The sequence below is a fragment of the Dermochelys coriacea genome, chromosome 7 (assembly GCF_009764565.3).
Source record: "Dermochelys coriacea isolate rDerCor1 chromosome 7, rDerCor1.pri.v4, whole genome shotgun sequence".
Lineage (NCBI taxonomy): Eukaryota > Metazoa > Chordata > Testudines > Dermochelyidae > Dermochelys > Dermochelys coriacea.
Window position 1 is genome coordinate 32410786 of NC_050074.1, and position 27064 is coordinate 32437849.

At 46.8% G+C, this 27064-nt stretch overlaps 1 protein-coding gene and 1 long non-coding RNA gene across 3 annotated transcripts in view; one reads left to right on the forward strand and one right to left on the reverse strand.

Annotated features, from left to right (window-relative positions):
- LOC119858734 (sororin-B) overlaps positions 1–19161 on the forward strand; it is a 32948-nt gene extending 13787 nt beyond the window's left edge. For both annotated transcript variants that reach the window (XM_043518657.1, XM_038410026.2), the window contains 5 exons: positions 9360–9422; positions 17560–17598; positions 17994–18032; positions 18312–18800; positions 18995–19161. In XM_043518657.1, the coding sequence (XP_043374592.1) occupies positions 9360–9422; positions 17560–17598; positions 17994–18032; positions 18312–18800; positions 18995–19075 (711 nt within the window). In that variant the 3' untranslated portion in view covers positions 19076–19161. The remainder of the gene's footprint in view (positions 1–9359; positions 9423–17559; positions 17599–17993; positions 18033–18311; positions 18801–18994) is intronic.
- Positions 13990–27064, reverse strand: part of LOC122460997 — a 32769-nt gene continuing 19694 nt past the window's right edge. The window contains exons 3-4 of the long non-coding RNA XR_006282680.1: positions 24016–24085; positions 13990–15040 (exon numbers count right to left, since the gene is read on the reverse strand). This is a non-coding gene — a long non-coding RNA (uncharacterized LOC122460997). The remainder of the gene's footprint in view (positions 15041–24015; positions 24086–27064) is intronic.

The following is a 27064-nucleotide window of genomic DNA, read 5'->3' on the forward strand; positions in this document are numbered from 1 at the left end:
TTCACAAGTTGAGAAAACAAAGATAAACTAATACGCCTTGCCTGGCTGTACTTACAATTTTTGTAATATGAGACTGGTTCAGAATGGTTTGGAGGACATGGATTGAAGAGCAAATGAACACAGAAACAATCCAAAACAAAGCCTCTCCCCACCCCCAGATTTGAAAGTATCTTTTGTCCCCATTGGTTCCTTTGGTCAGGTGCCAACCAGGTTATTTGAGCTTCTTACCCCCTTATAGGTAAGGAGGAATTCTAGGCTACCCTTAGCTGTATGGTTATGACAGCCCTTCTGTCCCAAAATTCAAGAAAAAAGAGTCTTCTTGACGGACTCCCTTTGGGCTCTTCCACTTCTAGACAATGCCCTTTGGTTTAGATAGAGTGGTAGCAATGTTTCAGCATTTAATGGACAAGGTGCTCAGGCCTCATCAGCAGTACGATGCTGCATATTTGGACAACATTGTTATATATAGCAACAACTGAGCCTTCCTGCAACAAGTACAAGCCATCCTCCAGTCCTTGGCTGAAGAAGGTCTCATAGTCAATCTGTCCAAATGCAAATTGGCAAATCAAAGTGTTACTTACCTGGGTAATAATGTGGGATGAGGCCAATGTAGGCCACTAGTTAGCAAAGTGAAGGCAGTGTTGGCCTACTCAATTCCTTGAACAAAGAAAGCAGGTAAGAGACTTCCTTGGACTAGCTGGATATTACAAGCGGTTTGTCCCTTGTGTCACCACCATTGCATCCCCTCTGACGGACCTAATAAAAGGTGGTAATCCAAAGGGGGTCCACTGGAACAGCATTTGTGAGAATGCCTTTAACATACCTGTGCCAGGAACCAGTCCTCTTCCATCCAGATTTTTCAAACGGGTTGATTTTAGAGAAGTAGGCCTGGGTGCTGTGATGTTAGAAGGGGTGAATGGTGAGGTGCACTTACTTCTATACTCATGTAGGAAGCTCTTTCACAGGGAGGAGGCCTATTCCATGGATGAAAAGAAGGCACAGGCAGTGAAGTGGGCGTAGAATCTCTTAGGAATTATTTTTTGGGTAACCCTTTTCCCTCATTACGGCCCATACCTCCCTCTAACCATGATGAAAGAGATGAACCTGCACCTTATGGGGTGGTAGTTAGCTCTCCCAACACTATACTTTTAGTATACAACATCATGCTGGAACAAAACACAGAAACGTGGACATCATTTTGCAGGGAATGGAGAAGTTGGGATTGGACAGTGGGGGTGTTGGGCCCCTGAGGAGTGGGGTATGTAGTGGGGTAGGTTCGCACCCCAGCCAGGAAAGGATTAAAGAACTTCTCTGGGCACAGTCAGGCCCAACTTGGCCCACCTTTTAGGCCTGGATGGCACCTTGAAAGGGAGAATCTAAGCCTAGTGCAAAATGGCATTCCGTGAGAGCTCCCTAGCCCTGCAGAATGGGGGGGAGAGAGAAGGTGATGCTTTCTAGGGGTACCCAAGGTTGTGAGGTACCTGACAAAGCCTTGTCTGTCGCTGTTGTGGGTCAGATCCCCAACTCCACTGGCTGTGAGCAACACAAGTCCTACCAGGCCCAGCTATCCATTTGCAGGCTAGCGATAGCATGCTCGAGCCCTCTGTCTCCCTGGACAGCTCCTGCACCCCTGGACATTCATAGTATTTGCAAACTTGCTGCTTGCAGAGGAACAGAGCACCCCCGTCATCTCTGATCAGCGCCCCACTTATCACACAGCACTTAGATATATTTATAGTGAAATCAAGTATATTTATTTAACAAAGCGTAGTGGTGCAAAGAGTGGCAAGCAGAAGTATTGGAAACAGATGGCTATATATAGAATCATAACACACATTCTAGAGCCTAGACTTAATTAATAAGTTACTCTCATGCCTGGTAGAGTATTTCTCACCCAAAATCCTTGCAGAGCTTTTCAGCCAGGCTGGCTGTGACCCTCCTTTCCCAAGACAGCACGCTGCCTACTAGATGAAGGATACAGTGTGTTCCTTTACACCCTAAGATATCCCAGAACAATCCTTTGTCTTCATTCAAAAACAAGACATCCCCTTCAGTTTTCCTCTCTTGTAGATTTCATGGTTTTTCAATTTGTACTTGGCTCAGTATGCAAACAGCCATACTGTATGAGGCACATAATACACAAATAGCCAGACAGGGACAGAGGAGTATTTCTGAGGTATGTCACCTCCTGGTGACCTGCCTTAACTCCAAGACCTAAAAAGCATAATTTATAGTATAGATGCATAACTCCTTAAATATCCATACATACATTTCACACTAATTATGATGACAGTGGACTACTGGCTGTCACATGCCATCCTTCAGTGAACTATTATGCAGATATCTGGCTCAGGATCACATTAAAACCTTATGCACGCCCTGTACCCTCTGCCATTTGGCATCATCGGTCCTTGAGTCAATCATCCCCCCCTACATTGTTGCAGTACGGTCAGCCACTGGCTAATCCACAGAACCCTCTTGTCTACACAGTGCATCCACCACTACACTTTCCTTGCCTTGAATATGTACAATTTCCATATCATAATTTTGAAGTGCTATATTCCAGCATAGCAGTCTGGAGTTGGTATCTTTTATTCTGTGAAGCCATACCAATGGAGAGTGGCCTGTTAGGACCCTGAACTTTCTGTTGAGCAGGTATGGCCTTAGCTCCCTGACACCCATACAATTGCACAACTTTCTCTTTCTATAACAGTGAAATTTTGTCCAGTGTGGGGGGATCAGTTTTTTACTTAAGAAAGCAGTAGGATGCTGCTTATTGCCTTTGCTCACTTGCATCAATATAGCCCCCAGGCCTGTATTGGATGTTTCTGTGCAGAATTCAAACATCTTGTCAAAGTTTAGACTAGCTTCTCTGACAGAACTCTTTTCACTTTTATTAAAATCTTCCTCACAGGCAGTAATCCAAACCACCATGTCAGGCTGCGTTTTCTTGCAGAGGTCTATAATTATGTACACAAGGTCTCTGAAACCCTCCACAAACCCGAGGTAATAATTTGCCAAGTATATAAAAGACTGAACTTGCTTTTTGGTTCAGGGCATGGGACAGTTAACAGTGGATTCCACTTTTAAGGGATCAGGCCCCCTCCAATCCAGTGACCTAGATAAGGGACTTTGGCTGTCCCTGTCTTATGCTGTAATTGTGAGACCTGCTTCTCTGAATTTCTTCAGCACAATTCCCAAGTGATTTTTATGATTGTGATACACTTTTAACCTGTTTATATGCCGTTTGAGCTGCTACCTTTCTGTTGGGCCTTTGGACACTAGGTAACATCATTAAACCCTTTCTACTACCTCTAAAGGCCCCTCCCATGAGTTTTGCATTTTATACTTTTTTACAGGGTCTAGCACAGTATTAAATCCCCCACATGAAATCATTGATCGTAGGTATTGTAATCAGATCATTCTTTCTGAGCGGCCTAGCTTTTAAAAAGTGAGGTTTTGCTGCACTATCCCCATCATGGATTTTAAATACTCCCCAAACCTCTGCACATATTCAGTCACTGGTTCCCCCTCTGCTTCAGTGCCACCTTCCCAGGAGTCTCTAATGAGATCCAGGGAACTTCTGACCATTCTTCTATACAGGAGGTCAAATGGGCAAGCCCCAGGGACTCTGGGGGCACCTTCTGATACGCAAACAGATAAAGTAACACTATGTCCCTGTTTTCTTACATTCCTAGCATAGATTTTAGGATCCAGTTGAACCTGTCAATTAATTCATTTGTTTCTGGGTGGTATTTTTCCCCACACATTCTGGGACATGAAATCTGATCCACAGTCTGATGAGATCTCTTTTGGAAGCCCACCTGCTGATTATGGAGAACTGTGCCTTAGCAACAGTTTCAGCTTCCACATTTGACAGAGCAACTGCTTCTGGATACTTGGTGACAAAATCCACCATCAATAATATAAATTTCCCCCCTCGGTTGGTCTGGGTACAGGCCTTATGATGTTCATAGCAAGCCTGAAAAATGCTGCTTCGATTGCCAGTAAAGGATGCAAAGAAGCCTGGCAGAGACATAAGTCACAAGGTTGCGGTATTCCTCTTCTTCATTTTGAATATGGGGCCAATAAAAATTTTTCTTTAGCCTTTCATATGTCTTCTCCATTCCTAAGTGACCAGCGAAAGGGCAGTTTTGGGCTAAGGACTTCAACTCCACACAGTGCTTTGTGGGAATGATTATTTGTAGGGCCCCACCAGGACTTCTGTTTCCCCCAACCAAGGCTTCCCTTTAAATCCTTCCCTCTTCTGAAAACCTTCTGCTGTGCTCTCTATCTGGGTCAATACTGAGGATGCTCCCTCAGGACATGTCTGCAGTTGGTTCTGCAGCAAACTCCATTTTGGCTCTTGCTTGTACTGAGAGCTGCGCAGGTAAGGGGATGACGACTCCTCATTTCCCTCCCCTTTAGACACATTGCTGTGTTCTGCTGGTTAGGTTGCCCCCCCCCCCAAGCATTTACCTTTGTGACAGAATACTTATAGCCTTGGCCAGTGATATCCTGTCGTTTCCCACCAATACATTAGCTAGTAAATTCTTAAAAACTCCTATGTTCAAAATGCCCCTTAAGCCTTCCCACTCTAATTCAATGGGAGCTATAGACACCATGGTTCTAAACTGCCCTAAGACCAGGAGTTTTACCTCTTTCCTGGGAGCATATCCACCTCCTTAATGACATACCTCCTGAGGAGAGGAGGTATGTGATTATGTCCCTCCTCTCCGGCGCATTTGGCCATTTACCTTGGCCTCCCTAATACACTCTTTATCTACCTCCAGAAGATCAGACTGCACAAAATTTAACTGGAACCCCCTTTGGCATCACTGAAGGCTCTGAACTGAGGGTAGCTGCATTAACTTGGATAGATCAGGCATTGTATTTGGACTCCCCATTGTTTGTGCCTGTGTTCTAGGGACCCAGATCAGAGAAAATACTTTGGGCTGTTCCCTCAGGCTGGGAGCTGATAATTAGGGACTTTCGTGTGCTTATTCCCCTCCCCTTCTTTTTTCCCAGGAAGAACAAGGGTCTCCCTTTTACCCCAGGCTTTTGTCCTTCCTTTTGGGACTTGTGCTCTAGGAATGGTCTCGCTTGCAGGTATAAGTCAGCAGCACTGGCTGCCTCTTCCGCAGATGCTGGGGAAATTTCCCACACCTTTGCCCCCACTTCATCAGAGCAGACACCAAAGAACTGCACCTGAGCAAACAGATCTACCAACCGGTGATCATTTTCTCCCCTTTTACTTTTCATCCATTTTCTCCGATAATCTCCCATTTTATGACCATATTTCCTGTTATCCAGTTGTTAGGTTTCTACACTTTAGGTGATATATCTATGGGGTAATTTGAAAGCTTTCTAACATTGATCCCTTAAACCAATCATACAACATAGCATTATTTACATTTATATAATTAAACCAGTTGTTCTCAACCTATTTACCACTGTGGGTCACACATGCAGCTCTCTGTGTGTTATGTGGGTGGCACCCTATATACTCCCTGTATGACCTGAGGATGTCACATGGGCTGCAGCTGTGTGCTCATTGGGCCACAAGTGTCCCACATGCTGCAGGTTGAGAATGACTGGATTAAATATTTATAAGGCTTTGCCAGTCAATTTGGGAGGTAAGATGGCCAAGTCTGTTCAGCAGGGATTTTGTCTGCCTATCCTTTCAAAGGTGGTCATATTCTTCAATGAACTCTCTCCCACTATGACTCAGGCAGTTTCCCCCAGCTGGGTGATCCCTAAGGAGGATTACTTGTGGGCTGAGGGTTCTGTTTGTGTAATTCCAGCTTTTTAAGCTTGTGGGGCCTTTCCTTCTCCCTTCCTTTAACTTCTGTGACATGCTTTCGCTCCTCTGCTTTCCTCTTTTTGGCTTTCTCTGCTGCTTCTAGTTTATGATCTCTCTCTTGGCCAGTTCTAACTGGAGGGCTGCCCCTCTGGGACCTGTGCCAGGCTGGTTTCCTAAGCCTGCACCTCCCACTCAACTTCATGTAATTTTGATGGATGAATCAGTTCTCCATGATGCTTATCATATTGCATGAACAGAGATTTTTATCCCCTCTACTATTTTCCCTAAAGCCTCCAAGCCATGATCTGTACAGTTTTTCCAATTGTGATTTGGTATGTTTGGCATGTCTCTGGCTTACTCAACCTGTCCTTTATGTTCTATTTCCCTTACCCCAAATAAAGCAATGGAAAACAACACACCATAACCTTTTTCTTTACCTGTTTCTAAGCCTCTCACTTTTGACTCTCTCAGTGTATATATACTATCTGGTATGTCAACGCTTGGTGCATGATCCTTGGCTAATCAGCAAACAGGGTGTAGAGTGTGCTGATTACACCATTAGGATGATACGAGGGGATTCCCAGGGTTGTGAGGTACCTCACAACCACCTGCCCTTTGTGTGAGGAAGCCTTGTCTGTGCCTACTGGGGATCACTACTCTACTGGCCATGGACAACACAAGCCCTCCCCTCTGGACCTCGCAGACCCTGCTGTTACTCTGCAGGCTAGCTATTGGCACACTCAAGCCCTCTGAGTGTCTTCCTGGAGTCACCAGCTCCTGCTCCCCTGGACACACGCAGTATTCACAGATTTGCTGCTTCCAAAGAAGCAGTACAGCCCAATTTACCAAATCCTCCTGAGGATCCCCGCTCTGCTTAATACACATCACTGAGATAGGTTTATAATGAGATCAAGTATAAGTTTATTTCATAAACCATAGTAGCAAGTACAAGTATTGGAAACAAATGGTGACATATACAATAAAATCATAACACGTATTCCAGAGCCTAGACTTAATTAACAAGATACTGTCATGTCTGGTAGAGTATTGCTCACCCAAAATCCTTGCAGAGCTTTTCAGCCTGGCTGGCTGTGACCCTCCTTTCATAAGAGAGCATGCTGTCAGTCTGCCTGCTAGATCAGTGGTTCTCAACCAGGAGTCTGGGGCCCACTGGGGGGCCACGAGCAGGTTTCAGGGGGTCTGCCAAAATAAACCAGAGAGCAGGGCTGGCTTTAGACTTGCTGGGGCCAAGGGCAAAAAGCTGAAGCCTGAGCTCTGCTGAGGGCTGCAAGTCGAAGCCAGAACAACTTAACTTCACAGGGCCCCTGTGGTGTGGGGCCCTGGGCAATTGCCCTGCTTGCTATCCCCTAACACTAACCCTGGCGCTTAATCTACTGGATATGCAGAAAAACAGTTGTTGTGGCACAGGTAGGCTGTGGAATTTTTTTTAGCATGTTGGCGGGGCCTCAGAAAGAAAAAGGTTAAGAATCCCTGTGCTAGATGAAGGATTCAGTGTGTTCCTTTGCACCCTAAGGGTATGTCTACATTTGCAGAGGTTTTGCTCTGTAAGTTTCACTGGTAAAAGAAAAGCACTGGTTTGTGTTCTCGCTTACTTCCACAGGCGTCAGAGAGTGATTACATTAGCAGCACTTCCATCACTGATGAGAGCAGCGCTTTAGGGAAGGTATCCCACAGTGCAGCTCTCTCCAGTTTGACGATGGGCCTTATGGGAAGGCGTGGGGGTCGATCGCAGGGCATACTGGGTCCTTGCACAGCCTCCTCTCCCCAAAGACTGATCAGCTCGAGTAGCTCAGCATTGCTCCAAGCAGGGGTCGTTTGCTTCGTGGAGCAGGCATTTCACTTGGCCAGATAAGTGAGCACTTGCCAAGAAATCAGGAAGGGGAGTTTTAAAGTTCCCTGGGCTTTACAGGAAGAGGGTGGATGTCTGTTTACCTGGTGTCAGAGCAGCAGAGCTGCTGGCCAGAGTGGTCACCTAGGCACTGTGGGATATGCTCCGGAGGCTAAAGCTCTGTAAACAGGAAGAACATGTCTTCACTTGCACATCCCTGCAAAAGCATCACCGGTAAGAGCTGTATGCTTCTTGTGGAGGTGGTTTACTTTTTGCAGTGAAACTTCTGAGTTTTGCTGCAAAAAGTCATTGGCAAGTGTAGACACTCCCTTGGTTTTTGTGCAAAAAAGGGCATTTTTCCACTTTAAATGGCAAGTGTAGACATGCCCTCCGATATCCCAGAAAAATCCTTTGTGTTTATTCATAAACAGGACATCCTCCTGCTCTCTGTTACACCATGCAGAGATTTCCTCTCTTGTAGGTTTCACAATCTTTCAATGTGTACTTGGCTCAGTATGCTAATAGGCAAACAGTATACAAATGGCTAGACAGGGAGATAGGTGGGTGTTATCTCCTACCTGAAAGGAACATTGCCAAGGTATGTCACCTTCTGGTGACCTGCCTTAACTCCAAGTAAACTCATAGCTGATTATGATGGCTAGTGGACTACTGGCTTTCAGTAGAGACCTCATATGGCACCCTTTGGTGTGAACTATTATGCAGCTACCTGATCCAGGGAATCCCTGTAAAAAGCCTCTGCCCCATGCCCTCTGCCAGTTGGCATCAAGGGGTCCCTGGGTAATAGGCTGATTACCAGGAAAGCTGCTTAAGAGCTTCTGCCACTTGGACCCTGAGGAGAGGTAGAGGGACTATCTCAACTTTGTTATCTTTTGTACCATTCCTTGCATATATACTCGCACGCTTCCTTGGGAAGCTGGTGCAACGGTCCTGCTCTGTCTCTGGCAAGCCAAAGAAATCTGATGGTCCAGATCCCCTGTTACACGGTGGTCTGGCCTGTTACAGGGTCTGGGGGCGGTCATGAATATTCACACACATGCCCGGCCTCCCTTATCCATATCTAACTTCCTCATCCTAATTATGTTGGGGTGTCCTTATTCTATAGATTAGTATAGTCATGGTTTCAACTAATTGTCAAATGCATCGATTTATTGCCAAGGCCAGTTTGCAGTTAAGCATTTGCCAACATTTTATCCTAAAATATCCAAACCTAGTACGAGTTCAGTGTTCCTGTGATTAGCTGGTATTCTGTTGTACGAACTCTCTGCTTTAAGCACACTATTCCCAGTTCCCCAAGCCTCAGGGTCACTGTCGGGCCATTTATCTATAACAAAGTTCATGGGCCTCAAAGCCTTATTATGGTAACTGAGTAAGCTAATGTCTTACAGGATACAGGCCTGTACGTTCCTTGCATTGCTGTTAAGTAAAATAAAATGCTAAAGCTAGCTCAATGGGCTACAGCTGTGGGTCGTCAAAGATGATTGTGTTTCAGTCTGACCTTTCTTTTCTTGAGCACCAAGGAAAGTCCTTATGCTTGACTGGAAGCTTTGTGGAGCAGGGGCCATCTTTTAGTTCTGTGTTTGTACATCACCTAGTGCAATGGGGTCCTGCCCCAGGACCAGGTCCTAGGCTCTACTACAGTGCAAGAAACAAATAATAAGCCTTGTCTCTTTTATCCTATTTATGCAGCTTCCAGCTCCAGTGGTGAAGCGATTGATCATGGTGAAAAAGATCATGCCCCGAAAACAGCAGGTCTGTGAATCAAATCTTCCTGTAGCTGTTGTTTGTGTACGCACGCGAACTGAAATCTGTTTTGATTTCCCCCAACTCCAAACCGGCCACAGACCAAGCATTGCAGCAAGTAACGGAGGCCATGAGAATAATTAGTATTACTTGTAGTGTGGGAAGGTTGTATAGTTTCAAAAGTAAAACTAATAAAATAAAGAGCTGCAGTAACAACACAAAGAAAAACTGTCTTAAAAAAACACGCCCAAGCCTTCCCACCATTCTGCTAGTAAGCAAGGGAGGAGGTGGGGAGAGAAGATAAGAAAGAAAAGGCTTTGGGAAGAAAGGAGGCTGTAAATCTTATCTGGATTAAGACTTGGAAAAAGGGTAAATAATTTCACATTGATTTTTAGCTGAAGTCAGTAATTGGCAATGGCATTGCTTGTTTGATAAAGGGTATATAAAGTAAACTTTTAAAGGATTCATTGCTAATACCTGCCTGACCATGTTGGAACTGACCAATATTGGTCTAAGCACCCCCTGGGTTTAGCCCATTTATAAGTATCTTGATCAAAAGTTCATAAATGTTTTGTTACTGTTTGGATACAGTACATTGCTTACTAGCTAGACTTTTTAGGCACGTTTAGAGCAACTATATAAATATAATTTGGCCTTGGGATTTAATAAAAGAATTTAATGTTTGGTGGTTTCCCATATCAATTAGTGTTTAAATTAAATTAAAATTAGTGTTTGGTGGTTTCCCATATCAATATTAATAATTCCAACACAGCCCATTGAGAAAGGAAAGGCAAATCTCATTTTGTTTCTCTTTCCAGCTCTGGAGAGGAGTGCTATCTAGCATTTAGAGCAGAGAGGGCTGGGTGGCAGGACACCGACTATTAGTTCTGGCTCTGCAGCTGGTTTTCTGTATCATATGTTACAGGAAAGAGTACTTAAATGACTTGGGCAAGATCATGCAAGGCTGTGAATAGGACCCAGGAGTCCTGGCTTCCAGATTCCACTGCTCTAACCTGCTAATCACTGTTCTTCTCCCAGAGCTGGGATAGAAATCCAGGAGTCCAGGCTCCCAGCCCTTTTTCTGTACTCGTTAGACACACTGCCTTCCAGAACTGAAAAGAGAACCCAGAAAGCCTGATTTCCAGTCCACTGCTCTGACCATTAGACAACACCCACCTCCACCCATTATGAAGCTGAGATGTTTGTATCTGACTTGGAATTAATTCCATCTTTATTCATTTAATGTATGGACTTAAAAAAGCAGACTTCAGCAAACTCGGAACTGGTAGATAGCTTCTGCCATGGATCCACAGCTACACCACAGCTTTTAAACAGTCTCTTGGAAAGCCCCCCTTTAGCATGGCAGATCCCCAAGGAGGTCCCACTCCTTTCTTCAGGGTAGGCCATGCTGCCTCCTAGACTGAGTGTCTGGGCTCCAGCACTTCTGCTCTATATTGTGAGCTGTACCCAGCAAGTCCAACTGAAATAGTTTCCTGGTAGAGACTTGTACACTCTTTAGGGACTAGTGCACCTCAGCAGATATTTATTGTAGGTAGGTAACAGCCAAACCTGGATTTGTCTAGAACAAATCATGCCAAACCAAACGAATATCCTTTGACAAGATAATGGGCCTAGTGGATAGGGGCGAAGCAACAGACGTGATATGTTTGGACTTTAATACAACTTTTGATACAGTCCCATGTGACGTTCTCATAAACAAATGAGGGAAATCTGAAATTAGGATAAGTTGGGTGCAAAACTGGTTGAAAGATTGTGTCCAGTTTTTGTTCTCAAAGAGTAGTTACAAATGGTTCGCTGTCAAACTGGGAGGGCATATCTAGTGGGGTCCTGCAGGGATCTCTCCTGGGTCAGGTATATTCCATACTTTATTAATGACTCAGATAATGGAGTGGAGAGTATGCTTATAAAATTTGTGCATGACACCAAACTAGGAGGGATTGCACTTTGGAGGACAGGGTTAGAATTCAAAATGACCCTGATAAGTTGCAGTTGTCTTTACTGAATTTCATCTTGTTGATTTCAGAGCAAAGTACTACACTTAGCAAGGAAAAAAAATCAAATGCACAAATATAAAATGGGGAATAACTTGTTAGGTGGTAGTACAGTACTACAGAAAAAGATCTGGGAGTTCTAGTGGATCACAAATTCAATATAAGCCCATAGTGTAGTGCACTTGCAAAAGAGACTAATACTGTATCATTCTGGGATGTATCAACAGGAGTGTTTGGGAAGTAATTGGCTTACTCTGCTTGGCAGTGATGAGGTCTTAGATGTAATATCGTGTCCAGTTCTGGCTGCCACACTTTAAAAAAGATGTGGACACATTGGAGAGAGTCCAGTGGAGAGGAACAAAAATGAAAAAACCTGACCTATGAGGAAAGGCTAAAAACCAGGGCATGTTTAGTCTTGAGAAAAGACTGAGGGGGACCTGATAGCAATATTCAAATATATTAAGGGCTGTTATAAAGAGGCCAGTGATCAATTGTTCTCCACGTCCACTGAAAGCAGGACAAGAAGTAATCAGCTTAATGTGCAGCAAAGAAGATTCAGGTTAGATACTAAGAAAAACTTGCTAACCCTAAGGATTGTTAAGTAATGGAATAAGTTACCCAGGGAGGTTGTGGAACCCTTGTCATTGGAGGTTTTTAAAAACAGGTTAGGCAAGCACCTCTCAGGAATGTTTACTTGGTTTACTAGGTCCTGTCTCAGTGCTGGTGGATGGACTAGATGACAGATCCTTCCAACACTACATTTCTTAGTGTATATTGTACTGCTACTTGTCTGGAGAAGTTATTAAGGGCGCAGCTTCTGTGTGAGCACCAGTTTAGACTTAAAATATTCCTATTCTGACTGCCACATCCCATAAAGAGGTTCTCAACTGTTATAATACATGAAAAATCAGGAATTCGGAAAACTGGGATAACGTGGCTGTGGATTTTGAAAGCTATTTTCTAATCTATGTAGCCCACTTTATAGATCTTAAAGCCAGAGGGACCATTAGATCACCTAGATCATTATGCAGGTCAGAGAATTTCACCCAGTTACCACTTCATTGAACCCAATAACTTGTTTGACTAAAGCATCTTCCAGAAAAGACATCAAGGGATGGAGAATCCACTACTTCCCTTCAGAGGTTGTTCCAGTTAATCACTTTCTATTTAAAAAAAGAATAAGGGGAGGGGGGTGGCTCATTTCTAATTGGATTATGTTTGGTTTTAACTTCCAGCCATTGGTTCTTATTCTGCCTTTTTCCTCTAGGCTGCTAAAGAACCCTTTAGTACCTGGGATTTTTTTTCCTGGTGAAGGTATTTATATGCTGTAATTGAGTCACCTCTTGTTCTTCTTCAAGAAGCGTCCCTATAGATGCTCCATGTCCGGATACGTACATGCCTGTGCGCTCTTCACTGGAGATTTTTGTCAACAATGCCCGTGGGTCCGCACCCCAGACACCCTCATGCCCATTATAAGAGTATATGGGGGAGATGGACCTGCTGCCACTCCAGTTCCTTCTCCTCCGTCTGTGGCTTGCAATGGAGCATCACAGTGTCTGGTAGCTGAACTACGTGTCTTGCTGCACCTCACTTTCTTATACCATTTTCCTTTTAGTTTTTTTCTTAGTTATTTATTTTTATTCTATTAGCTCCAGCTTGTGGTTTGAGGGGTGTCCACTTGCCGCATTTTGCCCATTTTGGGCACTCAGTTTTTTTTCTCCTGGGCCTCATCCATGGCCTTGACTGTGGATTATGCCCAAGACATTGGGCTTTGAACCTTGCCAGACCTGCCACAGGTCCTTCCCCCACACCGACAGACAATCAAGCTGCTTCCACTGCTTGGGAGAAACCCATGTTCCCTTTACACGTGAAATCTGTTTAGGATTTAAAAGCAGATCTAAATAATTGAGGGAGGACAGACAAACTCCTACTTATGGGGTGCTTTCTGAGACCCGTGGGGGGTGAGTCACCCCCCATACCTCAGTTCCACCCACCACCTTCGCCTCAGTGGTAAGCAAAGACCCTGGACACTCTGGGGTACTCCCCAGGTCCTCCAAGAAGAGAAGACCCCATTCGCCAGACAAGGAAAAGGGAAAGTCACCTCCTCAGTCTGGGTCTCAGGAGACCTCATGTCCCAGTACGGGTACTGCTGAGGCTCCTATTCCCTCCAGTACAACAACCTTGTTACCAACTAAGCCGACCACATCACATACTGAGAGGCCATCTACAGCAGCACCAGCATTGCCACCTGACTCAGTGCTTCCCAAAGCCTGAATCAAGACAAAGTCCTCATTGGTACCATCTTCCATAGCCAGAAGCAAAAAGTGTACTGTACCTATTTTGGTGCAATCTCTGGTACTGCCCAGTTTTCTTACTCCTTTCTTACTTACTTTCTTAACCACATCTGCAGGCCCCAATACCATCCAGGCTCCTATGTTATGAGGACCTCTGAATCCTCAAAGAGCCCAAATCACTGTTATTAAGAGGTACTGAGAGATACTCCCCACTGTTACTTACCCTCCATCCATTTCTTCAATGGTGACTCACTCTCTGGCACTGACACTCTCCTTGGGCAATCTTTGAGGGCTCTGAGAAATACTTTCAGCTGGTACCGTTATAACATTCTCCGGCACCACCTCACCAGCCTCCCTTTCTAATCACAGTACTGACACAAGTTCAGGTCTCTTCCCAGGGTCTAGTACAGCCCTGACCACCAGTACCTACACCCCTGACCATCCCCCAATGGATACAGAGGATGACACCGCATCTGACTCAAAAATGTCTGTATATGGTTTCTCTACCTTCCAACCTCCCTTCTTAGAGATTCACACTGAAGAAGGAGCTCATAGCAGGAAGTACACCCAGTTACCATGGCAAGGACAACCTTGGAGTCCCACCACAGTGGGCTTACCAGAATCCTTAGGCGACCCTTTCTAAAGGGTCCCATCCCAAAAGAGGTCACATCAGGATCATCATTACTTCAGCATGGATGGTGTGGCAAACTGAAGCCACTGTCCCACCTATGTGTAAACAAGCTGACAAAAAGTATTACATCCTCCTCCCCGCAGAACTGAGTATTTTTTTTCTCCCTCCTGATTCCCAATTCTCTGGTAGTGGAGGCTGCTAACAAACAGACCAGGCAAACATCAGTTCTGTTCCACAACGACTGATAAGGATCTAAAAAGGACTGGACCTTCTGGACCCTAAGAAGCACTCCTCAGTCTTCTGGCAGTTTAGAGTGGCCAATTATCAAGTCCTGGTGGCTAAATATGACTTGACTCTCTATTCAAAAATTTCAGCATTTAATGAACACTTGCCTCAGGAGCACAGAGAACAATTTCAGGTCCTCTTTGCAGAAGGTCAGACAGTTGCTAAGGCATCTCACCGAGCCTCGCTAGATGCTACCGACACAGCTGTACGTTCCCTGACTACAGCAGTAGTCATATGCCCAGCTTCTTAGCTACAGTCTTCCAGCCATCTCCAGGAGGTACAAAATACTGTAAAGGACCTTCCTTTTGAAGGCCTCAGTTTCTTTAGTGATGCCACAGATGGGTCCCTCCATTCTCTCAAGGGCTCCCGAGCAACACTAAAATCTCTGGGCATCTCTATGTACACCTGCAATGAAAAGAAAATACAGCAGGTCACAGGTGGCTCAACGATCTCGCCCAGTCCACTATCAGGAGACCTCCCTGGAAGAAGCACAAATTCCCATGAGACCTCCCTGGAAGAAGCACAAATTCCCTAAGAAAGGGCCTTCTCCATCAGCAACGTCCCAGCCAGCAATGACTTCAAAATGTCCATTGTGACCAATTGGGTGAGGATCACAAACTACTTCCCACTCCAGATCCTATGTTGCATCTATTCCCCTCCATTTCCTATCTTCCTGGGAGCTCATCATCTTGGACAGATGGATCCTAGAAGTAATTTCCATAGTCTATTCCATCCAGTTGAGCTCCTTCCCACTCCCTGTCCCTCTTCAGGGACCCCTTTACCTCCCTCCACAAAGACCTCGTAAGGCAAGAGGTATAGTCCCTCCTAGTTCTGGGGATGATCTAACCTGTCCCACTGGCCTTCATTGGGAAAGGGCTCTAGTCTCAGTACTTCCTCGTCTTGAAGAAAAATGGGGGTGGGTAGAGGAGACCAATTCTAGACCTCAGGACTTTAAACATCTTCATCTGCTCCCAACAGTTCAGTATGATGACCCGAGCAACAATTCCCTTTCTGAATCTGGGAGATTAGTTTGGTTTGTTTCCCTCTACCTTATTTTCATGGTGGCATTCATCCCTTGCACAAACAATTCCATGTTTTATGGTAGGCAAGGACCACTGCCAGCATTGCATCCTACTCTTTGGCCTCTCCACCATCCCCAGCCGTACCCCAAGGGTCTTTATCAAATTTCTGTCAGCCACAGCAGCCTATCTTCGGCGGATAGGCATCATCATCTTTTCCTGCCTAGCTCCTGAAAGGCCGCTCCCTTCTCAAAGCATAGAGCACAACCAGGAAGACCCTGTCTCTGTTTCACTTGCTGGGTCTCCACCTCAAGATGGAGATGTTTACCCTAACACCCACACAACATATAGACTTAATCTGGGCCACTCTGGACCCAAACTCCAACTTTGTTTCAATAATCCAACAGAGTCCACTAACCACTACGAGGATTTCCTAAACTTCTGGACCATGGGGCAGCCTGTATGTTCACAACTCCCATTTTCGGTGTCTTCAAGCATGGTTGAGAACCATCGATACTCTCTACAGACACAACCTATCCAAGTGGGCGTCCGTACCTCGGAAGGTCTTGATTCTCTGAACTCATGGAAGGACCCACAAAAAGTGTGCGTGGGAGTTCTGTTTGTACAGCATCCTTCAACGAAGATCATCACCACAGATGACTCTGTCGCATGTTGGGGTGTACACTCCCAAAACCTCACAGTTCAGGGCAAAAGGACCACCCTCCATATCAACGTATTGGAGCTCAGAACAGACAGTTACACGTGCCATCACTTCCTACTATACATCAAGGACAACAGCGCAGCAGTGTATTACATCAATCAGCATGGAGGAGCAAGATCCCAGTCCTTGTGCACCAAAACTATGGTACTGATGCCTATCACATAGCATACAGGTGTGAGCGCTTTTCTGCAGCCCTCCTCTCAAAATGTGACTACTTGATGGCTCTACTTCCTGTAAAATACTCTTTAGCTCACAATCTCGATTACCTGCTGAATTTAAAAACCACACTTATTGCTGAGCTCCATCAAAGTTTACCTAGCTGCCCTCGTAGCTTCTCACCTTCCCAGAGAAGGGTTCTCAGTCTTTGCCCCATCCCACCACTGCAAGATTTATCAAAGACCTATTCAACATCTTCCCACCTATCAAGGAACTAACTCTGCCACTAGTCCTCACTTTACTTCTTGCCTTTTACCTCAACAGGACTAGGCCCTTTTCAGGTTTCCCCTGGACTCTTCATCTCTGTTGCAGAACAAATGGAGGGACGTCCGATCTCCACCCAAAAACTGTCCATGCGATTTGCAGGTTGTGTTCTATCATTCTATGAGTTTTCAGGGGTTCATCCTACACTCCAAAAGTTATTGCTTGTACCACCAGGGCTCTGTAGCCAATCTCAAAAATTGACCCATCTCAGACATCAGCAAGGCAGCCACCTGGTCTTTGCCGCACGCATTTTACCAGCATTACACTCTTGTGCCCTATTCCAGGACTGATGCAGCCTTTGGTGGTGCTGTCCTTTGAGCAGTACTGAATCCACTCCCTTGCACTGGGGCCTGACTTCGAGATGCATCTCCCTGTGGGTGATCCACTGCCTGCTCTCCTTCTCCTTGGCCTCAGAGTCTCCTTCTTGGGACTTTCATGGTTGAGAAGGAACTGGAGTGGTGTCAGGTCTGCCCCTCCTTATATACCCTCATATCTGGGCACAAGGGTCTCTGGGGTGCAAGCATGGAGCACCCCTAGGGAGACATCTTGAAGAATTCAATTTACTATACCAGGTAAGTAACTCCTCCATCTTTTTGATAAAGAGCTCAGTCAGTTTAGTTTGTATCCCACTGTAAGGCATTTTTGTGGCTGATGTGACTTGTTTGGCTGATGTAAGTTGCATTAATTTCCCTTTTGCCTTCCAGCCTGCTGTTGCTTTAACTGAAGTAGAACAAACCCCATGCGTAAGTTATTGTAACCTCTATTGTAACCTTGAAATGTTTGTTTCAATGATTAATCCTTGATTCCTTAAGTTGGTGTGGAGTAGAATGAAAAAGCCCCACTGTGGTGATATGGCATAATTATGTACCTGACAGCCTGTCGAGCTACATTCCCTATGTGTTGCTGAGCACATCTCTCATCCCAGACACTCCCTTCTGAGGGATAAGAGTGTCAAGTTCTGAAATAAGATATTTGATGTTTGGGAAATGGTCTTATTTTTATGAATGTCCTAACAAGTAGCATTGGGTCTGGTATTTCTAAACACACCATAAGAGTGTCCATGCTCTGTATGTCTTTCCCCTTGTCCTCCCACAGCCTTTTGGCTACACACTAATTGTAATTCATTTGTTCCTCCAAGATGACTGGTACTGCTTTGACTCCACGGCGCAGCCCCAGGGTAAATGTCTATGTTCTCCTTTTGGGTTCTGCTAGTATATTGGATATCAGGGGAAGGATGGTTCCAGTGACTTAGGGCACTAGCCTCAGACTTGGCAGATCTTGAACTTTTACAGACCTGCTTTAATTTAAAGTAAATATGGGCTGAGCTACTTCCTTTAGACAGCCCTGAGACTGAAGTGTCCATTGGCCCCGCCAGTGGGGGGTGGCTGGGAGTTCCACAGGTTAGCTGTATTGGTGAGGGAGAAGAAGGGATAAACTGCATCTCCTTTCCTTGCAGATCTCCCAGAAGGCAGGAAAGGAGAACTTCCCCGTGGAAAGCAGCGAGGCCAAAGGATGTGGAAGCACTGATGCTAACCCAGTCTTAGCATCATCTCTCCCTGCCAATGCCTCAGGCCTGGTGGAGAAGGCTGCCCTGTCTACAGTTAGCATCAACATATGTGACTCTCCTCCCCAGGATGAGAGGGATGTGCTGATGTCTAAGAAAGTGCGCCGATCCTACAGCCGTCTGGATGCCTCACCCAGCTTGGACATGTCAACACCCACATTCGCCCATGGCCTGCAGAAGAAGTGCTCACTCTTTGGCTTTGAGAAGTTCCTAGTGCCTGATGCACTGGCAGATGTGTCTCCAGTGGGTAAGGTTTCCCCTGCCCAAGAGACTCCAGTGGAGCCCAGTGCCTTGGGCTCCACTAAGGAATGGGACACAAACATTCCTGGCATCTCCTTTCCCAAAGAGAAACGGAAGAAAAGGAGGATCCCCCAGATAGATGTGAGTACTGCCCGCTTGGATGGGAGACCTCAAGGGAATGAGATTGGGAATTCTAGTGTCACTCAAGTGCTCTAGTTGAGGGACGGGGAGATCTTTGAGGCAGGGACCCCTGCATTCTGTTAGCTACTCTGTATCAATCAGCTTGTGCTTGTTATAATTAGTTTTTCTGTTGTTTTTTACTTCCTCTGCTCTAGAAATCTGAACTGGATGAGTGGGCTGCTCAGATGAATGCACAGTTTGAAGAAGCAGAGCAGTTTGATCTTCTTGTGGAATGAAACCTCTCCCCAGTAACTTGCATTATTCTTTTGTACATAGAGCTGACGTGTTGTTTTTTCACTCTAATAAACTGGTTCTGTATGTCTGTCTCTCTTTAGAAGTCTGCTCTATAGATTCTGGTATGTATTGCTTACTAGGGCTGTCAAGCAATTAAAAAAATTAATCACTCTATTAAACAATAATAGAATACCCTGTATTTCAATATTTCTGGCTGTTTTCTACATTTTCAAATATATTGATTTTGGTTACAACACAATACAAAGTGTATTGAAATTACTAAAGTAGAACTATGTACAAAAAATAACTGCATTCAAACAATGTAAAACTTTAGAGTCTACAAGTCCACTCAGTCCTTCAGCTAAACAAAGACGATAATGCTGCTGATTACAAAAATGTAGAAAAACATCTAAAATTTATTATAGATTTTTAGGGCTGTCAAGCACTTAATCACTATTAATAGTGCAATTAATCACACTGTTAACAATAGAATACAATTTATTTTTGGATGTTTACTACATTTTCAAATATATTAATTTCAATTACAACACAGAATACAAAGTATACAGTGTTCACTTTATTTTTTATTACAAATATTTGCACTGTAAAAAACAAAAAATATTTTTCAATTCTCCCCCTACACAATGTAAAATTTTAGAGCCTACAAGTCCACTCACTGCTACTTCTTGGTCAGCCAGTCACTCAGACAAACAAGGTTGGTTACAATTTGAAGGAGATAATGCTGCCTGCTTCTTGTTTACAATGTCACCTGAAAGTGAGAACAGGCAATTGCATGGCACTATTGTAACCAGCATCACAAGATAGTTATGTGCCAGATGTGCTAAAAATTCATCTGTCCCTTCATGCTTCAACCACCATTCCAGAGGACATGCATCTATGCTGATGATGGGTTCTGCTTGATAACGATCTAAAGCAGTGCAGACTGATGCATGTTCATTTTCATCATCTGGGTCAGATGCCACCAGCAGAAGGTTGATTTTCTTTTTTGGTGGTTTGGGTTCTGTAGTTTCCTCATCAGAGTGTTGCTCTTCTATAAGCATGCTCCACACCTCATCCCTCTCAGATTTTGGATGGCATTTCAGATTCTTAAACCTTGAGTCGAGTGCTGTAACTATTTTTAGAAATCTCACATACCGCGGTGCCTTTGCATTTTGTCAAATCTGCTGTGAAAGTGTTCTTAAAATGAACATGTGCTGGGTCATCTTCCAAGGCTGCTATAACATGAAATACATGCAGAATGTGAGCAATGGGTAAAACAGAGCAGGACACATACAATTCTCTCCCCCCCCCACCCCCCCAGGACTACAGTCACAAATTTGACACTTTTTTTTTTTAACAAGCGTCATCAGCCTGGAAGCATGTAATCTGGAATGGTGGTCGAAGCATGAAGGGGCATACGCACGTTTAGCGTATCTGGCATGTAAAGACCTTGCAACACCAGCTACAAAAGGGCCATGCGAACGCCTGTTCTCAAGTTCAGGTGACATTGTAAACAAGAAGCAGGCAGCAGTATCTCCTGTCAATGTAAACAAACTTGTTTCAGCGATTGGCTGAACAAGAAGTAGGACTGAGTGAACTTGTAGGCTCTACAGTTTTATAGTGTTTTGTTTTTGAGTGCAGTTATGTAACTTGAAAAAAAAATCTGAATTTGTAAGTTACGCTTTCACCATAAAGAGATTGCACTTCAGTCCTTAGTATTTTTTAATTCACCTCATACATTTATCATTTTTACAGTGCAAATATTTGTAATCTAGAATAATATAAAGTGAGCACTGTGCACTTTATATGTGTGTTGTAATTGAAATCAATATTGAAAATGTAGAAAAAACATCCAAAAATATTTAATAAATTTCAATTGTTTTTTTTTTGTTTTGTTTTTCACCTATTAATACTTGAGTACAGTCACAGACTCAGTAAAGCAGCTAGAGATTAATGGTGGAGTTGCCTCCTTGCAGTTGGATAGAAGGGGGCAAGGGCTACCTGCCCATTGGAAAACATAATTCTCAATGAGAATCACTGTATTATGCAGAACTTGTGCATCTTGCACATCTCAAGTAATTAATGTAACCTGTGTATTGTAACCTGCTGATGTCAGGGGTGGGATGCAAGTCTCCCCTCCCCCAGTGCTCCTTGCAGTACCTGTAGAGGCCCACTGTATGCCATTAAGGCAATTAATAGTGCAAAAATTATGGCATTTGTATAAACGCCCCTACTTCCCTCCCTCCGCCATGGCTTGGGCTTATTTTGAAAGGCAGTGCTGCTTTTTTATTTCAGCTCTTTGTGAGCCTTGGCAGCACCCCACTCCCAGAAAGCTGGTCTCCCCGGAAACGCTACTGCCTCACACACCCTTGCCCAGGGCCAGGCCGCCCAGCAGGAGGGGCCCTGCAGCTGCTGACGCGCGCTCAGCCTCCTCCATGGCAGGGCCCTGGAGGGCGAATCAACAACATCGGCCTCTGCCCCACAGCCGAGCTGAGGCTGGGTATGGAGAGAAAAGCGAAGGGCCTTGGAGGTGGGCCCAGCGCGCCCCGACCCGCCCGCGGCTCACTCGCCTCCTTTGTTCTGGGTGCTGCCCACGCGCACAGAGGCCACTTCCGGGTTTGTACCCAGCTCCTACCTCCCCATTGGCTACACCCAGGACCAACAGGTGTTGGTCCACGCCCTGTTTTTAAGGCACATGCGCAGAAGACGTAGTCATGCCCGGAAACACTTGTGCCAGTACTTTCCTCCCGCCACCGAGGCGGTTGGTTCGGCTGCTTATGGGAAGCCAGCAAGTGGCAGCAGAGAGACAGTGCGGCAGGGGCTGGGGCTGCTCTACCAGAAGCAGTGCCCTGCCCCGCCTGGCCCAGGGGCTGCTGTTACACGGGGTACCTTGCACAGGGAGCATCTGGGGTGCAGAGACGGGCCCAATCCTGTATGCGCCGCCACCCGTTCTTTCCACCCCTGAAATCTCAGCGTCCAGCTCCCCACCTGATCCCGGGGGTGGCTGCAGGGAGCCTGGTTGATTCACGCCCCGCTTTCTCTTTCTCCAGCAACGCAGGGAGCCTCACATTCCCGCAGCCATTCCTGCCCAGCCTCCCTGCCAGGCTGCTTTTTCACCCCTGGGCTCAGTACAGCCACGTGTGCACCCACCCCGCTCTGCTGCTCCTGGCCGCAGCCAAGCCCCTGAACACTGCCCCATGGAAAGCCCTGGGCAGCACGAGGTCCTGGTGCTATGGAAAGATGTGGGGACTGGATCCCTGCCATTGGTAGCAGCACGAGGCCTGTCGATCCCACTTGCCCCCAGCACAGGAGGGGAGGCCGGAATCCACATCAGAGTGACATGGGTGAAGCAGGCATCACCGACGCTTCAGCATAAGGGTGAGGCCATGGCACAACATGAGTTGCAACGCCGGCACTCCCACACCCCCAGCTGAGATTTCCCTTGCCCAGCCCCTAGATCCCCACAGGGCTAGAAGCCACAGCCTACCTCCCCATGTGTGCAAAGCAGCACGATCACATCACCCAATAAAAATTTCTGGGGGGCGGGGGGGAGAGGGACTGATGGCATGAAAATCCTTGCAGCGCAGAGGGGAATGGGGGAGCTATCAGTGGTGAAGGGTTTGGGGGGAGGCTGCTGCTACCAACTCACTGTCACTGCCCCCCACCCTGCAGCTATATTCCCCAACTGCTTATTTAAGAGCTGATTAAATCCATGCCCCATCGATCCCTGCCCAGGAAGCCAGTGGGGGCTGGCTCTAACCTTGCTGTATCTTTGCTGGGGGCAGCGGGATCACATGATATCGATCGGGGGGGGGGCTGAACGCTGCACAGCACAAGGCAGAGACAGCCCCTCACATCACACCATGCCAGCTGCCTTCCTGCCCTGGACTCTTGTGCACCATTGCTATGATTGTTCAAACAGTCCCTATGCCCCAGCCCAGATGTGGCTGCATCTTGGCACACTGGGAGAAGTCCCTTGCACAGTGTGCAGCCTACGCCAATGCAGGAGATTCTCCCCACCTCATGGAGTGGGCAGTGCCAGCCTCAGTGCCTGTCTGTCACACTGCACACACTAGTTCAGGGCTGTTGAGCCAAATAATTCCAGGATCTGGGAAAACTTTTTTCTTCGAAACGACCAAGGCAATACCAGACAGCCCCTTGCATGAAGGCTGCAGAGTTAAAAGCTAGGGAATGGCCTCAGATAACAAAACCCTGTCCTGAGAGCACATTTATTATTTATATTCTGGTAGCTCCTAGGAACTGAACTGAGCTTGGGGCCCCCATCATGCTGGGCGCTTCACAGACCCACAGTTCCTGACCTGAAGAGCTCACAGCCTAAACAGACACAGGGTGGGAGGGGAAACTGAGGCAGCAAGCGATAAAATGACTTGCTCTAGTCATCACACAGCAGGTGAGTGGTAGAGGTGGGAACAGAACCCAGGGGTCCTGAGGCCCAGTTACTGTCTCCCCACTCTTTAAAACCTATTTCTGCAGTTGGGACAGGGAGGTGGTGGCTTTAGGGGCGTGCCTACACTTGACACGCTACAATGGCCGAGCCGTAGCGCTTCTGTGTAGACATTTGCTGCAGCGATAGGAGGGTCTCTCAATTAATCTGCCTCCCAGAGAAGTGGTAGCTATGTCCATGTCTATGCCGGGTGGTGAGGTCGGCTTAACTACACCGCTGGGAGGGGGTGGATTTGGTTTGAGTGTAGACAGGGCCTTAATCTTTGCCCTCCTCAGCATGAACTGGAGCAGTCTTCCCATGGCCCATGATGCGATAGAGTAGCCAGGGCATAGTGCATTCCCCTTACACCAGTTCTACACCCCTTGGGAAGGCCCCTCCCCCTTTGAGGGGAGGAATCCCCAGGAGCCCATCTACACCCCAGAGCAGTCGAACCTCAGGGTGGCATAACTGAGGATGAGGCCCATCATAGTTAGTTACCTGATCACATGATCCACAGGACTTTCCAAGAGCATCTGTGGCGTCCGGGAGAAGAGGACTACGGGTTTGCCTAGGAGTTAAAGGTGTGTGGTTACATAGTGTCACAGCATCCCTCCTGCAGGAGTGGTCATGGGAGGGAAGGATGGCTCAGGGGCTAGGGCACCTGTTTGCGCCTGGGGTTAATTCCTTGCCCTGTCACAGACTACCTGGGTGACATTGGGCCGGTCACTGGGCCCCCATTTCCCCACCCCTAATATGGGGATAATGGCACTGGGGGGACTGGGCAGATACATGTATAAGAGATGTGTGAGGTGCTCAGACAGTACAACAATGGGGAACCAGAGAACCTGGGAGCTTGACATCCCCTCACCCCCAAATCCCACAGCTCTGCTACCCCCCAGCCCCAAGAATGCATCCAGCCCAGCAGCAGCGCTTTGCACCCTGGGATAGAACCCTGTGCTTCTAGGGGCACCACCAGGGAAGCAGCAGGGGCTGACGCCTCGGGTTTAGTGACGTCACAATCATTATCCAGGGTACCAGACCCAAGGTTGGGGCCCCCCTTACACCTGGCACTGCCCAGACTCACAGCAGCTCGCACACGACACTCTGCTCCAGATTCAGTCTGACAACAGAGCAACACCGGAAACGCCAGTGCCTGCCAAGGCCCAATTCTGTGAATGTTTTTGCTGTAAAATGGACTGCCCAGTTCCCTTGAGTTTGCCCCATCCGCACACCAATACCTCACTCTTACACAGCACTTGCAGTCTGTAAGCCCTTTACCCTAGGAAGTCAGCATCGCTACCCTCATTTTATAGATGGGGAAACTGAGGCACTGAGCAGGGAAGCGGCTTTCTCAAGCTCACCCAGCAAGACAGTGGCAGAACTGGGATCAGAACCAGGTGTCTTGAATCCTCGCTCCAGTGCGCTATCCACTAGGCAGCACTGCCGCCTCCTCCTTTAACTTGCAGAATAGTGGGTGAGTGGGTAATTAAGACACACAGGATTGTAACAGCAGGCCAGCATTAAGGGTGTGCGTCAGAGCTTTGCAACCCGATGGACCTGACTGCTGGTGTCAGCCTCAGGGCAGGTATAAAAACAACCTGACCCTCACGGGCTCGGTAGCTTCGGATCCCCTCCTGCCCATGAGGGTTGGCGTGGTGGTGGCTGCATGCCCCACTCCTGCCAGCTGCTGCCACCGTGCTGCGCTGTGTGCGTTGCAAAGTGTGTGTGCCCAGCAGTGTCAGCGCAATGGGAGGCAGGCATGGGCACACAGCTGCCCCCACGCCAACCCCAGGAGCAGGAGACTGGCAGAGATGGATCATGGGCATGGGGAGCCCCCACCAGGCCGAGCCCCAAGAGTGAGGGGCAGCACTGGCACAGGGTCGGGAGCAGCGACCTGGGAGGAGGAGAGAACCAGCTGCCCTTTGGGCGGCCAGCACTGGGCCAGGATGGGGGATCAGGTCTGGGGGTTAGTTAGCCCTGACAGCTCTGCAGAGGAAACAGAGTAAAGCAAATGGAGTCCAGGCTGGCGGCTAGACCCTCGCACATGACAAACCCAACGGGACCAGCTAGTGTTGGCTTTGGGTCGGCCTGGGTCTGAGAACTACCCAACCAACGTGCTCAGGACCAGGCTCTGGCCCTCTAGTCGGGCTCATGTCAGGCTTTAAAATTAGCCCCGAGCAAAGCTCTAATACGAGTAGCAATGTGTGTCTGTGTCTCCCCCTAGTGGATATTTATATATGAAGCTGCCACACGCACCAGCAACATTAACTCTGGCATTTCCTGCCTTCTGAGTGCTTATCGCAATGCAGCCTTAAATACGGGGAGTTTAAAGGGATCACTCATGACAGCACAAATTATCATCGTCATTTCTTATCCATGTTCCAGGGGTGACTAGAGTCCCCAGCTGAGATCGGGGCCCTTGTTACCTATCAGCTCTCTGTTCTTGGGGAACCAGGGTGCAGTACCCAGCCTGTCTGACTAACAAAAGACCCCCCAGACCCCCAGCCTCTGCTTGAACCAAAACTGATCAGAAGAAAGACTTACAAAAAGCAATGAAAAGGCAGTGGGAGACGCACCTAAACCCTTCCAGACAAGGGTGACAGGATTAAGGAAACTCCCCTAGCCTCATTTGCATTGAGATGGGACAGGGAGGCTTCTCCATTAGCATACAGAATGAAGAACATAACTTCCAAGGCAAGAACCGCACTGAACTCTGGGACCAGAAAAGCAGGGAAGCACTGCATGATGCGGGATCTCTGCTCCAGATGTTAATGAACCCATGCCTAGACACACCCAGTTCAGTAGTTATCAGACCAATTCTAGTAATAAATCCTTTATTGGTATCCAAAATAGTGAAGCTGCCTAATTGCATTGTGAGCTCCGTAGAAGGAACACTGCCCATAGCCAGGAATGAGCAGTTTCCATTGTCTAGTCTGAACAAAACAACTTTGGTGTACTCCCTTGAGCCATCACTTTACCCACAAACAAATCTAGTGTTCTCCCTTGAACCATTGTTCTTTCCCTACTTAAACCCTACCCATGCTCAAGTAAGTGTTCTGATGCCCAGATCCAAAATCTGCATCAGTTCCATTGGGACTTCATCTTCTCCTGACTGATCATGCTGGGGTCTCTACCTGTCTCCAGTACTCCGGACTCTCAGCTACCACCACCACCTGGGACCCCCGATCAAGCTTCACAGAGTGGTGAGAACCCAGCTCTCTCTCTTGGTACAGCCTTCTGACCCTGACTTGAGATCAGTTATAGTTTTCTAAACCTGACCTTTATAATCAAATTTAAGTTAGATTTAATATTGTCACTGTTTTGTTTGTTTGGCTCCTCTATGGTTATTATCTGGCAATAAATAATTTTCATGGTTAAGCTGGTTGCTTCTCTCTCTCTTCCCCTCATGGGTGTTTTTTGGCTTCCTCATTCATTCTGCAGCAACCCTCCTAGTACCTAAACTAAAAGATCCCCACAGTGCCCAAAAGTCCTGTGGGGCTTGCTCATCAAGTGGGTATAGGGATAGGGATGTGCTGAACCTGGGGCA